Source organism: Haemaphysalis longicornis, unplaced genomic scaffold (assembly GCF_048455015.1).
Source record: "Haemaphysalis longicornis isolate Haplotype H1 unplaced genomic scaffold, Haemaphysalis longicornis Haplotype H1 scaffold_1, whole genome shotgun sequence".
In the NCBI taxonomy this organism is placed as follows: domain Eukaryota; kingdom Metazoa; phylum Arthropoda; class Arachnida; order Ixodida; family Ixodidae; genus Haemaphysalis; species Haemaphysalis longicornis.
In genome coordinates this window covers 406,087,376-406,103,208 of record NW_027526203.1, presented here as the reverse complement: position 1 = coordinate 406,103,208, position 15,833 = coordinate 406,087,376, and the positions used below count along the sequence as shown (strand labels likewise).

The following is a 15,833-nucleotide window of genomic DNA, read 5'->3' as shown; positions in this document are numbered from 1 at the left end:
AACTGCAATAATTAAAAAGTTAATTAACAATTACTAATATATCATTGCCTTAAATAGTAATTGAGGCTCGTTTTATGTCGTCCGCCACGGCCCCTGACCACTTCGCACAACAAAAACCATTTTACCTCCGAAAGCCTATTTTCGAAAACTACTTACTTTCCCTGAAACACCCTGTATATTGTTCCCACGATAAATTAAAGCGTTTCGTATCATAGTTCTATCTTAGCGACAGAGTTAATCTACGTCAAAGCCGCCGCGGCGGCCGCTTTTCTGATAGAGGCGAAAAGCAAATATGCCCGTGTGTTCGAGATTTCGGCGCGTGTGATCCCCAGGTGGTCAAGATTAATCCGGAGCTCTTCACTACGGCGCGCCTCATCGCCTGTGTAGCGTCGACGCGTTAAAGCTCATAATCATTCAATCCATTATTCTACGTTTCATCACTTAAAAATGAAGTTAGCCAAGCAATTTTCACGGCCGTACACAGTTGGAGAGTACTGGTCGGGGCATTCATAATGAAAGAAAAGTCAAGACGGGCACAAGCGCCCACCTGTAGCCGAGGGTAAACGCCAGTGATGAAAACGTTTCTGGTTTTAACAGGAAAAAAAAAAAAATTGCCGCGTATCCGCTCACTTCGCTGGAAATGTCGTCGAAAGACAATAGTTGTCGGCCGCCCTTGCCATTTACATGTCTCTCTCCTCTTTCCCGTTCACTTATCACGCTTTCCCTTCCCGTCTAGCTTCTCCCATAACAAACGCGGTGGAGGTTTGCTCAAGTCAATTCAATTTTACCACGTTCCACTGGTCGCACGCCATCTATTGGAACCTTTAGTTACTGTTGGACTTCTTAGAATGCCGGCACGAGGGCTAGGGTCACGCGCGAGCGCTTTTTTAGATGCAGAGCATCTGATTCACTTGCCTTGTCCCTCCGGCATCGTCGTCGTTGTCGTCGGCGTTGTCCGCCCCTCCCCCATTCTCCTCGCCGCGACAGCTGCGCTCTCCGCCGCTCACCCCCTCTCCTCTCCGATAGCGAACACTCTTTCGCGAGGGGCATTGGATTGGATTGGATTGGATTGGCTTGGATTGGATTGGATTGACTTGGCTTGGCTTGGATTGGATTTGGATTGGATTGGATTAAAGTGGATTGTGTTGCGTCATAGCCGCGGCACGTTGCGTCATAGCCGTGGCAGACGCGCTGGGGCCGGCGCATGTGCAGTACTCTCTCTTCCGCGGTTTCCTCTCCTTCGGGCGCGCTGCGCATATAACCGGTGTGCCGTTCTCCGGCGAAGCAACATCCACGCTTGGCTGAAACACCTAGAGACCACGCCGCTTTACAAGTACGCCAACGTCGTCATCGACTGGGACCGGCTTACGCAGTCCCCTCAACGTTATGCGCGCTATAAAACGCGGTCCCTTCGCCGCTGCGCCTATGTGTCGCATCTACACAGGGGTTCCCGCGAGGGGAGGTGGTTTTTTTTTTGGAAGGGGGGGGGGGGGGGTCAAAACATTGTTTTTAGCGCGTATCTTTTTAGTTGCGGTCGCAAAATGTTGACAAGTCGAAAGTGTATGTATATTTAGTGGTTTGGAAAAGTTTCACCTATACTAACTTCTCGTTCAGAAATTAATTTTAACTTTTTTAGCCGGGCTGGGGGGGGGGGGGGGGGGTGAATAGAGGAACAGACAGACAGACAGACAGACAGACAGACAGACAGGCAGACAGACAGACAGGCAGACAGACAGACAGGCAGGCAGGCCAAAATTGTATTTAATTGGCCCAAGAAAGACTACCGTCTTTAAAACACGAAAATCAGCCAGCGCATAGAGTAGGGCAGTGAGGACTTAATAGGCACTTAGCAGTTAGGTGTGCTGCTGTGTTGCAGAGGTGTGCTGCTGTGTTGCAGAGAGAAGCCTTCGTTAACGGGGCTCTCAAGAACCCACCTCATTGTCAGAACCCTCCTTTGTCCCTCTAACGTTAATTAAGAGCCCTACTTTCGTATGTTCAGAAAAATAATTCTATGCTCACGAATTCTTGTTGGGCGATTTATACAGGGCAATATCTTGATAGCGAAGTGAAAAGCTGCCATTTATTGCCGATAATTTTAGGTGAGCCGTTCCAGCCGTTTTCAGGATACCTGCTGTTGTCTTCCCATTAAAATAGAAGCGTGAGCTCGGCAGGTTACTCCTAAGGTCGACCTCTTACGTCGTGGGAACCGAACGGCGTCAGGTGCATTGATTTGGGGATTGTAGCATCGCACTGGTTAACGTTTGGTTTCAAACTCGCAGGTGGACAGAACCGAGAACGGCAGCTGCACTCGATGCAGGCTGGGGTGTGCTCGGCCAAGCCGGTTCTGCTCGAGTACTTCAAGTGTGGCCTGGAATTCAACCGGGCACTGAAGAAGGTGAACCGGGGACAACACCCGTACAAAGTCAGGAGGGCCTACTCCCGTAAGAAGGACAAGCGCGGATCTCGCAAGCGCCCTAAGCCCATTGTCGTACCACGAGGGGCTTTTCGGAAGCCTCTGCGAGTCAACGAAAATGAAGAGGTGTGCCTGTAAGTGATCTTCGCCGCCCACGTCTCCACAAGCAGCGTGGGAATGGTTCCATACGGGGAAGATTTTCTTGCGTGGGATTTTTTTTTTTTTGGGGGGGGGGGGGGGGGGGGGTCTGAAATGAGTGACAACTCACCGAGACCGACTGAGTTAATTTGATAATTGTGGAGTGGAAGCACAGCGTATGATTTCAACGCCTGAATGCGATCTGAGCTCTTATGCATAAACCGTTGTAGCGAATCGCGCACTCGTTCCCTCCCCGCATCTCATATATGCACGGCAAGAGGGCCGTATTAGGTCCCGTACTCGGAACTCGGAGGTAGTTAACGGAGTACTCTTGACCTTGCTTTAGCTCTGAGTGGCAAAAAAGCTATGTAGCTATAGTAAATCCCTCCGCGATCTCCGCCCGAAAGTAGCAACCCACCTATGGTTGCCTGCAATGTTTTTGGGATTTCTGCGCCGTGGCTAGTGCTCCTTTCTGCCTGTTTTCACTAGGAAATTTTGATTTTATTTTTCTTTGCGCTTGTAACAGTAATTCACACTTTTAATTGGGTCTCAATAATTACACTCTCGTGCCGGAGAAATCACCGGTTGCTTTAAATACTCAACAAAAGCTGCTTCATGCCCAGTGCCGGAGCCGAACGTCTCCCGTATTTCGCGTTAAAAACAACTAGACAACAAAAAATTTGAATACGGAAGCAGCAGCTGCCATTCGGAATTATCTATATAATAAGCACAACGCGTAAATATATTTTAGTGTATCTACACTCAGTAAAGGCAACGTACAACTCTTCTTCACCCAAAGCATAGCCATGACGGGATAAGATATATCGCACGTTTAACGGAGACTAGATTTATTAAACCTTTCTGATTAGCGGAGATAAAAACAAGCTGGTGGCTTCTCGGTGCATCTGCCGCCCTAGCTGGTTGCTGTAACAGTACTAACTGAACTTTTGCAGCAACAAAGCATTTTTTTAAATGTTTCCTTGCATTTTTTTTGAACGTTGACGATGTATTTCGGAATTGCTGTCGTTAACAGCACCGATTGATTGGGATGTTCAACGGGTCGAAGCTGCACCTCGGCCATGAGGCGCGCCGTAGTCGAAGGCTCCGGATTAATGTTGACCACCTGGGGATATTTAACGTGAGCCGAAATCTTGGCAGACAGACATTTTCGTTTTCCGCCTAACCAGATCGTTAACAGAACCAAGACAGCACTGTTGATTTGCAAACAATTCGTAAACAACGTTATGATAACACCATAAAAATAATTTTGACAATTCTTCGGCCTCCTTGTAAAACTAACGACCTCCATAATATAAATCAACCCTAAATTTTCTCCCGACAGTAAAATAATAAATTCATTACAACGAGCGATGTAGCAAATGTTAAAAATCCCCGAGACAGAAATCAATCTTTCGCGGGGTTTGCAGAATCTGCTCCGAGCACCTGATCTTCAGCTGCTAAGAAAGCCACAGATAAACGCCCCAGCAGGGACAAGGCCAATCGGCCTCATTATTGTATCAGAAATAGATGGCATGTCAGCTAACATTCGCGTCAATCCGTCAACAGAACTAGGGACAGAACAGCACAAAACGAGAGTGGAGAGAGTGCGTGGAGATAGCTGCCTTCGAAACGCTGGCGCCGTTGCCACTTGCCTTTGCGGCGGTTGCACGCCGCCTCTACGGGTCCCGTGACTCCCGCCACCACCTGCAGACATTCTAGAATCGAGCCCGCAGCTGGCGCACGGCGACAAGAAAGGAGTGGGAGTTACGCCGACGACATGGGGATGCTGGTACCAGTGTCGAGGCAGCCAAATTCGCTCCTAACGCGAGGAAACGTGGCCACTGAGGTGCTGAGAGCGCCAAGTCCTGTTGGCATGATGTACGAGGAATGTGCGAGAAACGCCACGTTACGGGAAGCCGGAGCAAAGCGCGCCCGTTGAGCCAAGCCTCAGGTTCGCGAGGGCGAGAGGCTTACGTGTCATTGAAGATCCACCCATGCATCTTCAATTACTTTTCATTTTTGACGTAAAATACTTGCCCACGTCGAATAGCTGCAAAAACCCATGTGTCGCGCCCCGTCATGTAAAAGAAAAAGAAGTCGTGGAGAGACGAGTCTTCTGCCGCCCATGCATGCCTCGTGCAGGGTGTCGAACGGGAACCCAACCGAACCGAAAACCGGAACCGAACCGATATTTTTGCCAGAACTGAACCCGAACCCGAAGTATTATTTTTTTTTCAGCCCGCTAAACCCGATTCGGAATTCAACCTTAAAAATAGACAACGATCTTCGGTTCACGACAAAACGGTTTGACCACCCGTTGTCGATAACGCGTGGTCATATCGTCCGGGGCTTTGCTGGTTCACGCAAGATGAACTTCGTAGCTTCCCCCCCCCCCTTCCCCCCCCCTCCCCGTCCGGCCCCTGCGCACTCCTTGAGTTAATAACAGGCTCATTCACTCTCACACGCCTCTCACCTTCAGAACGATCGCAACACTGTCAACGCTTCATACGTCGCCGCAACATGGGAAGGGAAGCGCACCAATCTGGCATTGATGCGTTGCTACTGGTCACGCACCCACCGTGCAAGGCTAAGGAAGGCACGGTTTCAGCATTCTGCAGTCTATATTACACCACGACTTTGCCCTTCCCTCCCTGCGGAGATTCCTGCACTGCGCAATGGCGAAGGCCTGCACCCTAAACGTGCCTCCTTGTTGCATTTCATAATGTGCTTAGAAAGGTCTCTCGCACACCTCGAGTGTCAACGCTTCCGTACGGCAGCGTCGGCATAGAGGCACCTGCCCTGTACCAGCTGGACGCGTTAAATTTAAATTTATTTGAGCAAACCTCTAGCGTGTTTTGACAGGAACCGGGGAATCACCACTGTTTCTATTATCCGTAATGTATGGTTCAATTGCTTAAAGTTGTCTTTGAAATTGCGGAATTATGGGGAAAAGCAGTATTTTGAATGTTGTCCACACTTCGGCAATAAATCAACTCGTCGAACCGGTTCGCGAACCGGGTCAGTACGTGATTCATTCGAACTAGAACGGAACCAGAATGCAATGAATTCACCCGAACCGTAACTGACCCTGCATTTGTTTCTGTTCTACACCCTGGTCTCGTGACATCCCCTTCTATTTCGCCCCTTACCTCCTCCTATAAGGGATGCAATGAGATTGCTCATTTAGATTGATTTTTATTCATAGAAGTTTCTCAAGGGCGGAGTGTAAGAAATCTGTCAACACCAAAACCGGTCGTAAACATTAGGAGCGGCCACTGTTTCCGCATGATTTGAACGCACTGTCTCTGCGCAAAAGCCTGTATATCCGCGCCGCTTCCCAAATGAGAGGAAAATGAAAGCAAGACGAAAACCCGCCAGCGCATGCGAGCCCAGGGTCGCAGCGGACCTTGTAATTCCATGACTGTTATCTTGCGTTTTCGACGCCTCCTAATGCGCAGCCGCAAAGTTTGAAAACTGAACTTTCTAGGGTGTAAAATTTACGCTGCCTTGTCGATGTCGGGAACTGCGTTGGCTAGCGGTTTTGTGTCTGTTATCTGTGCCTTGAATCTCGGCGAGACGTTACTGTGTATATTGCGACTCCCAGAATACTACTTCAAAGAGCCCAAATATAAGGTTCGTAGAGGGCAGCTATTTGAAAGTTGATTTGGGTTTTGAAGAAGGGATATTTGTAGCCGTTGACAACCGCCCTTTCAAAAACGCTGGATGAATGGCTGAAAATATGATGAATGTACGTTGAATGGGGAGGGCTGAAAAAAATTGTTTGATAAACAAGTCCGTCGTCTGCGAATATGTTTTTGGGCGTGAGTGTGCGGCGGCTTCCTCGAAAGCATCTATACATTTATTAAGCCGTTTACGCTTCTATTGCTCGCCATCAACCACCGGCAGCTAAGGTACGGGGAGGGGCGCACAACGGCAGCAACAATTTTTGAGAAATGACGATTAAAGAAAAAAAATCAGTAGGTCAATTTCAGGTCGTTTCAAAGGTAGGAAAAGTTTCTCGTGATTCTCGCGAAACTACGTGCCAGTGTCCTACAGTTGCGTTCGTGGAGTTGTGTATGCCAGTGGAAATAATTTGCTGTGCAGGGGTCGTAATCTAGCTGTTGCGCATGTTTGAATATCGTTTACTGTCTTTCCAGCTGTGGGTGGGGGGGCGGTGACCACTGTATGGCTTTTAATTGTTCTCAGAGGAAGCAGTTGTGGGCGTGATTCTGTTCCTGCGGGGTTTTGGCCGCTGTTGCTGGTATAAAGTGAAATGAGCCCGATAGTATGCCTCTCCTGTGAGCTGAATAATTCTTTCATTCTTTCCCATTCTACCGATTCAATCGCAGGCATTTTATGTTTTATATGCATCATGGGAAGGCACTCATGGACCTTCTTTAGAGTGTTCCCCCCCCCCCCCCGCCCCCTCCCTCTTTCCCCCTAAAAGAAACGTCTAGAGTTGTGCAAAATTAGGAGCGGGTTACTTTCTATTCGAATTATAGGGTTAAAACGCCGATGTTAAACTGGGGCTACCAGGCGTGGGGTAGTGAGGGCTCCGGATTAATTTTGAAAATTTGAGGATATTTCCGAAATCTACACACACGGGCATTTTCGTTGTTCGCCTCCATCTGAAAAGCAGCCACGGCGGTCGGAATCGAACCCATGTCTTTGAGCGCCGCAGCACAAGGCCTCAGCCACCACGCCAACGCGGCGGGGGGTTCCCACTTTCTAATCTCTCGCATTATAAAAATACAGGATCAAAGTTTTTCCGCGAGAAAAAAAATCTCGGGCACGGGGCGGTCTCATTCAACTTCATATTCCTCAGAGAGGCGGAATTCAGAACATGTATGAAGGGCAGCACAGCACGGACCAGTTGGTTCATGACGAGTCCACCGATTGACCGAAGACACGTTCCCCGTTACATGACAATCGAGAACGTCGGCAGCATCGGGCGTAGAACCCTACGGAGTCCGGCCTGTGTTCATGTTGACGCGGTTACTTATACGCGCCCCTCAGACTGCTCTTACACCCTCTATTCTTCCCCGGCGACTGCGGAAGAGGCCTTCCCCTGCCATCATAATCTCCCATTTGAAGACGGTCATTCGCAATTTTGCCTGGGGGCGTATTTTCCAAGTCCCCGGCCCTCCCAAACCCCGCCGAGCGGGTGTAGACCCAGACCCACAGGGGGGTGGAAGGGAACGAGGCAGTACACAGAGCCGCTCGAGGGCTCGCCTTCCGCGAGGGTTTTAGCCTTATCCCTTCCAGGGAGCCCTGTCATCTCAGAATCAACAGCTCAAGACTGGGGATTTCTTTTCCGATTACTTCTCATTACCGCCGCTCTAGCCTCCTACCTCCACCCCCTGCGCTTTCTCCCGCCGAAGAACGCCCATGACGCTGAGCACAGACCCTACCTCGCCTTTAGGCGGTAACCACACGCACGCGCTTGCGCGCTCGATTCCACGCTGATGATGATATGATGATGATGATGGGGCTTTTCCCTTTGAAACGGGCGGACATAATAAACTGTCCCAGCCTTCTACAAACAAATACCTCCTACACATAAAAACCAACGAAGCACAGCAGCTATAACTGGCGTAGCAAAAAAAAACTAAACAAAAGGAAAACCAAAAGGTGAACGTCGGTCCTGAAACGTGTCCCAGTGCTTTCTACACATACCTATATACATGCATATCTATACACATCTATACAAACAGAATAGGAAATGAGGGGCTCGTTGAAAATAACACAGAAATAAGAGTTGGCAGTCACGAAAACCTCGGAAAGCAAAGGGCAGGATGTGGTAGATCATTGAAACAGATAAAGAATTTAGAAAGAAAGAAAGTGGAGAAAAAATGCCCGCAAGGTGGGATCCGAACCCACGACCTCCAGAATACCGGCCTGGTGCGATAACCACTACGCTACCGGCGGGGCGATCTTCCCCTCTACTTTGTGGGGTATTTATGTTGTTTAGGTATTTTTGTTTCCTGTGCTTGGGGGTGGTAGCCAGTGCCACTCGGACTACTCGGGGTGAAGGGGACCTTCTTTTTAACCCCCGGGCCGTGACTCGAGTGTCTACGACATGTCGAGAGTGGTCGACCAGCGTTGAACCCTCTTAAGCTTCCTATGGCACCAAGACTGCCAGAACAGAGGCCCTCGCTATGCATTTAGCGAATCAGAATAGGAAATGAGGGGCTCGTTGAAAATAACGCAGAAATAAGAGTTGGCAGTCAAGAAAACCTCGGAAAGCAAAGGGGAGGATGTGGTAGATCATTGAAACAGATAAAGAATTTGGAAAGAAAGAAAGTGTAGGAAAAATCCGAGTCCGAGTGGCGCTGGCTCCACCCCCCCCCCCCCAAGAACAGGAAACAAAAATACCTAACCATAAATACCCCAGAAAGTGGAGGGGAAAATCGCCCCGCCGGTAGCGTAGTGGTTATCGCACCAGACCGGTATTCTGGAGGTCGTGGGTTCGGATCCCACCTTTCGGGCATTTTTTCTCCACTTTCTTTCTTTCTTTCTTTCCAAATTCTTTATCTGTTTCAATGATCTACCACATCCTCCCCTTGGCTTTCCGAGGTTTTCTTGACTGCCAACTCTTATTTTCACACACACATACACACACACACACACACACACACACACACACACACACATATATATATATATATATATATATATATATATATATATATATATATATATATATATATATATATATATATATATATATATATATATATATATATATATATATAGGGAGTAGTAGAACTTTGAAGATGGTAGAGAACACAAGAGAAGAAAAACTTCGAACAAGGTAAAAGCACGGTTGTGGCCTACGTTTCAGCAAAGCGAACTTGCTTCCCTGAGGAAAGCAAGTTCGCTTTGCTGAAACGTAGGCCACAACCGTGCTTTTACCTTGTTCGAAGTTTTTCTTCTCTTATATATATATATATATATGTTCTCTCTTCTCTTTGCTGAGTTCTCTTTGCTGAAACGCCGGCCACAATCGTGCTTTTACCTTGTTCGAAGTTTTTCTTCTCTTATATTTATATACATATATATATTGTCACGTTGCCGAAGACGACGCAGTTGTAAAATAAGTTTATTGGAGCGAACTTGTGCTCCCCTAACAACTCAAAGAATACAAGGCGGCGATACAGCAATCAACAAAGTGACGTGCGTAAACTGATGTCGGCGATTCGAATACCATGGGGTCTGCTCTGCAGGCTTTTATCTCTTGGCGCGAGTGTTTCTGGAACCGTCGATTTACATCCAGAACCTTGTAGATCGAAGAAGATCATTCTGGGCTAGTGACGTTAGGGCGAGACAGTCTGCTTATCTGAATGTGATACCCCGTGCGGCATAAAAATAATAAAAGACGCGCTTCGCTTGGGACGCAGATAACACAGCCGGGCATGGCCAGGCAGCAAAAACAAACAATACACTTATACATGGTTCGCGGCATTACCCCCCCCCCCCCCTTCTAAGAGTGCATCGACCCGATGTTAAATAAAAGACAGTCCAAACACCAACAACAAAAAAGTCCGTCATCTTGCATAGTAAGGTTTCAGGCGAACCACGTGGACGACTTCGGGCCGCGTGCGTCGTCGTGATGTTCCGCAATCACCATCGGGGATCACCTCGTAGTTAAGTTGGCCGACACGTCGTAGAATCTGGTAGGGTCCGAAATACCGTCGCAGAAGCTTCTCACTTAGCCCGCGTCGTCGGATGGGAGTCCAAACCCGAACACGATCCCCTGGGTGGTACTCGACGTTTCAGTGTCGGAGGTTGTAGCGCCAGGCATCCACCAGCTGCTGGTCTGTTGTACGAACTCGAGCAAGCTGGCGGGACTCCTCCGCACGCTGAAGGTATCCTTGGACGTCGGGGTGGAGGTCGTCTTCTACATGCGGAAGCATGGCGTCAAGCATCGTAGTCGGCAGTCTTGCGTAGACAAGCTCGAACGGCGTCATCTGCGTAGTTTCCTGGATAGCCGTGTTGTACACAAACGTGACATACGGGAGCACTTCGTCCCAAGTCCTATGTTCAACGTCGACGTACATTGACAGCACATCCTCGATCGTCTTGTTCAGACGTTGTTAGTCCGTTCGTTTGGGGGTGGTACGCCGTCGTTCTTCGGTGATCCGTGTTGTAGCGTAAGATTCCTTGCATAAGGTCCGCAGTGAAGGCCGTTCCGCGGTCTGTGATAAGGACTTCAGGGGCTCCATGTCGCAGCACAACTTGGTTTATGAAGAACTTGGCGACTTCTTGTGCAGTCCCTCTCGGAAGAGCGGCGGTTTCTGCGTAGCGCGTCAAGTAGTCTGTCGCTACAACAATCCACTTGTTCTGTGATCGTGACGTAGGGAACGGGCCTAGAAGGTCCATTCCAATCTGTCTAAAGGGCCTCGACGGGACGGCGATCGGTTGCAGAAGGCCCGCGGGTCTTGTCGGCGGCGTTTTTCGTCGCTGGCAGTCACGGCAACTCCGAACGTAGTGGGTGACGTCGGATGTAAGGCGGGGCCAGAAGTACTTCGCCTTGATTTTTGCAATAGTGCGAGCTGTGCCGAGATGTCCGGAAGACGGGTCGTTGAGGCAGGCTTCCAAAATTTCGTCACGGAGCTCTGCGGGGATGACAAGTAGATATTTCGTTCTTGTTCCGGGGCTGAAATTCTTCTTCACGAGGACGGAGTTTTTGAGGCTGAATGCTGGTTAAGTTCCGCTTGAACGTCCTAGGCACGGCGACATTGCGTCCTTCGAGGTAGTCGATCATGACGCGCCAGTCGGGGTCGGCACGCTGCTGGGCGGCTAGGTCGCTCTCCGTAACGACTCCGAAGAACGCGCTGTCTTCATCGGAGCATAGTGGTGGTGGGTGGACGGGGGCGCGGGATAGGCAGTCGGCGTTGGAGTATTTTCTGCCGGATTTATAGACGATTGTAACGTCGAACTCTTGCAGGCGCAAGCTCCACCACCCAAGACGGCCTAAGGGGTCCTTCAAATTGGCGAGCCAACACAGCGCATGGTGGTCTGTCACAACCTTGAATGGTCTACCATACACGTATGGGCGAAATTTTGAAATGGCCCATATAATTGCGAGGCACTCTTTTTCAGGGGCTGAGCAATTTTTCTCCTACTTTGACAGACCACGGCTGGCAAACGCGACTACTTTTACGCAACCGCTTTGCTTTTGGACGAGAACGGCTCCAAAGCATATATATCACTGGCGTCGGTGTGCATTTCCGTTTCGGCGTTTTCATCGAAATGAGGGAGCACGGGAGGGTTTTGCAGGCGTTGTTGTAGCTCGCAGAATGCTTTTTCTTGGACGTTTTCCAGGGCGAAAGGGGTGCTATCTTTTGTCAGGCGCGTGAGTGGCTCTCCAATGCGTGCGAAGTTTGCGACGAAGCGCCGGTAGTATGCGCACAGTCCGAGAAATCTTCGCACGGCCTTTTTGTCTTTCGGTCTGGGGAAGTTCGCTATGGCTGATTTTTTCGCCGGGTCAGGCAGGACTCCCGCGGCGTTGACGACGTGTCCCAAAAACTTGAGTTCCTCGTAAGCGAAGCGGCACTTTTCAGCCCTCAGCGTTAACCCCGACGTACGGATGGCCTCGAGTACAGATTCCAACCTTGCAAGGTGTTCGTCGAAAGTCCGGGCGAATACCACAACGTTGTCGAGGTATACGAGGCAGGTGTGCCACTTCAGGCCAGCTAGCACAGTGTCCATGACTCTTTGAAACGTTGCTGGCGCAGTGCACAGCCCAAACGGCATCACCTTGAACTCGTATAGGTCGTCCGGGGTTATAAATGCAGTCTTCTCTCTGTCTCTCTCGTCCACCTCAATTTGCCAGTAGCCGGTCTTCAGATCCATCGATGAGGAGTACTTCGCATGGCAGAGGTGGTCGAGGGCGTCATCGATTCGTGGCAAGGGGTACACGTCCTTTTTGGTGATTTTGTTCAGTCGCCGGTAGTCAACGCAGAACCTTAAAGTGCCGTCTTTTTTCTTCACGAGTACGACCGGCGTAGCCCACGGACTTTTCGATGGCTGTATAATGTCGTCGGTGAGCATGTTGTCGACTTGAGTACGGATGGCTTCGTGCTCGTGTGAAGAGACGCGGTACGGTGACTGTCGGGTAGGTTGGGATCCATCTTCGGTTATTATCAGTTGGTTCGCCGGAGGTGTCTGACGTAATTTTTAGTTCGACGAAAAACATTCACTGTAGCGCCGCAGAAAATCCAATAATTTCTTCCGTTCTTCTTGCGGTAACGCCGGATTCACGTCGAAAGGATTCGGGAGCTTGAAGGTATCTTCGGGTGCACGTTTAAAGTCGGGGACCGCGATCACGTGACTTGTTTCTTGCGTTTCTTCGAGGAACGCAATTGCAGCGCCCTTGTTTAAATGCTGGTATTCCTCGTGGAAATTAGTGACTAAAACTTGGGATTGGGGTTGCTTAAACCACGCAATGCCTCTTGCGACAGACACACCGCGGTCGAGAAGCAACCTTTGATCACTCTCCACGATAGCGTCGACTTCAGGAGCAGCACCTTCACAGTAGACGGTGCTCATCAAGCTTGCGCGGGGTGGCAGGGTGACGTGATCGTCGGCGATCCTTACAGTGGTGTTCGGGGTTCGGCTGCGGCGTCGTGGAGGAAAAAGTTATCGACTTGGTCTGCAGATCAATTATTGCACCGTTGTCCGTCAAAAAGTCCATTCCGAGAATTACGTCGCGGGAGCAGTTAGGCAAAATGACGAACGCAGCAGGGTACGTGGTGCCATCTATTGTGATGTGCGATGTGCACATTCCACTCGGTGTTTGTTACGAGATGGCCTCCTGCTGTGCGAATGTGCGGACCGTCCCATATGGTCGTAACTTTCTTCAGTTTAGACGCGAATGATCCGCTCATTACTGAGTAGTCGGCTCCAGTGTCTATAAGAGCGACTACATTAAAGCCGTCGATGGACACCTTGACGTCGGATGCCGCCTTCCTCGAGTTCCGGGTTCGTCGGGGCGTCGCATCTCGGCTTGTGCGTGTTGACGGTCGGGCACTGCGCGTCGTCGTTGTCGTCGTCTTCGCAGGGGCAGGCTCTGTCATGTCGGGTACGCGTCGCGCCTTGTGGTTATTGTCGTGTTCGGGAGTCACGTCAGGGCTAGGTCGGGTGGTCGGGATGAGGGCATGTCGTGAGTCAGTCTTCGGCGAATTGTTGCGTCGTTGGAGGGTGTTCGTTTTTCCGCCGTTGTGCAACTTCACCTCCAGAAGTTGCTGCCTTTAGTTTCCCCCGCGTGGGCTGGGGGACCTTCCACGTGCGAAGTCAGCACTGCTGCGGCGGTCCGGCGACTGGCACGGGTAGGACGACGGCGAACGGTTCAAATGGGCTGGTCCACGGCTGGTGTTAGGTATTCTTCAATCTCAGATGGGCGCTGGCCGGGTCGGGGGCGTGGTGCGTCGACGGAGAAACCACGAAATCCGATTCTCTTGTATGGGCAGCGACGGTAGATGTGGTCGGCCTCTCCACAGTGGTAGCACAGACGACGATTATCCGGTGTTCGCCATACGTCAGTCTTCCTCGGCGTCTGGTTTCGTACTACATGGGGTCGGGCGGGCGACAGTGGGCGGCGGTAGGGCGGGGCCTCTTGACGACGTGTTGGAGCAGTGCGGGGTCGACGAACAGCCGTGGAGTAGGTCATCGCCTGTGGCTCGCGGAGTGCCTCGCGTGGCATAGAAGTGCCCAAAGCGTGTTGAACCTCTTCGCGGATGACGTCAGTCAGGGAAGCCACTTGAGGTTGCGGCGTCGTCGGAAAAAGCTTCCGAAGCTCCTCCCTCACCACTGCTCGGATGATCTCGCGCAGTGTGTCGGAGCTTGTAGGCCCGGTACCGATCGTCTCGGAAACCAGCGCGTTGACCGGGCGATCGTACTGCCTCGTTCGAACTTCCAGCGTCTTCTCCATCGCGGCCGCCTCAGACGCGAATTCGGCCATAGTCTTAGGAGGGTTGCGGACAAGGCAAGCAAAAAGCTCCTGCTTTGCCCCTCGCATGAGAAACCTTAGTTTCTTTTCTTCTGTCATCTCCGGATCCGCACGTCGAAACAACCTCTTCATCTCCTCAACAAGGATCACTACCCCTTCGTTGGAATGTTGCGTGCGCGTTTCTAGCAAAAGTGTGGCTCGTTCCTTTCGCACGACGGTGGCGAACGTTTTAAGGAGCTCGCTCTTAAAGAGAGTCCAGTCAGTCAAAGAGCTTTCATGGTTCTCGAACCAAGTTCGAGCTGCATCCTCCAAATAGAAGACATCCCGAAACGTTTCTTCGTCATCCCACCTGTTAAAGATCCAGACACGCTCCACTTTCTCCAACCAGTCCTCAGGATCTTCCATGGGTGATCCATAAATGATGGTGGTTCCCGAGGTTGCTGCAGAACTACAGGATGGCTGGTGGTCATCGTGGATGCGTTGTTCATGGCAAAGGCCGTGACGTCTTCCGCCTTCAATTTATTTGGAAGTAGTCCAAACTCCGGCCCTAGGACTTGCTGTTAGCGGCTGGAACGAGTTGGGCTTGCTTGACGACTTGAAGAGGGTTGAGGGCAGGGCCGTACCCAGAGGGGGGGTTTGGGGGTTCAAACCCCTCCCGAAATATTTTCCAAGCAGCACGTAAACAATACTTACTCTTGCTTTCAGCAAAACTGCCTCCTTCCCAAAATTCATAACCCCCCCCGAAAAAAATTTCTGGGTACGGACCTGGTTGAGGGTGCATGTACCCAGCACCCGCACCATATGTCACGTTTGCAAAGACGACGCAGTTGTCTTCAAGAAAAATAAGTTTATGGGAGCGAACTTGTGCTCCCCTAACAACTCAAAGAATACAAGGCGGCGATACAGCAATCAACAAAGTGACGTGCGTTAACTGGTGTCGGCGATTCGAATGCCATGGCGTCTGCTATGCAGGCTTTTATCTCTTGGCGCGAGTGTTTCTGGAAACGTCGATTTACATCCAGAACATTGTAGATCAAAGATCATTCTAGGCTATAATGACGTTAGGGCGAGACAGTGCTTATCTGAATGTGATAGCCCGTGCGGCATAAAAATAATGAAAGACGCGCTTCGCTTGGGACGCAGATAACACAGCCGGGCATGGCCGGGCAGCAAAAACAAAAAATAAACTTATACATGGTTCGCGGCGGCAATATATATATATATATATACAGGGTGTCCCAGCTATCATGCACCAAGATTTAAAAAAAGAGAAATCGCGTAACTCGAAGAAAACCTAGTGCATAATGTTTGCAGTACTGTGAAGAAGCG

General features: G+C 50.3%; 1 protein-coding gene across 1 annotated transcript in view; it reads left to right on the top strand.

The window, feature by feature from the left end:
* Nucleotides 1-15,833, top strand: part of LOC144161322 (uncharacterized) — a 172,320-nt gene that overhangs the window by 46,014 nt on the left and 110,473 nt on the right. The window contains exon 7 of the mRNA XM_077692103.1: nucleotides 2,280-2,547. Within this exon, the coding sequence (XP_077548229.1) occupies nucleotides 2,280-2,547 (268 nt within the window). The remainder of the gene's footprint in view (nucleotides 1-2,279; nucleotides 2,548-15,833) is intronic.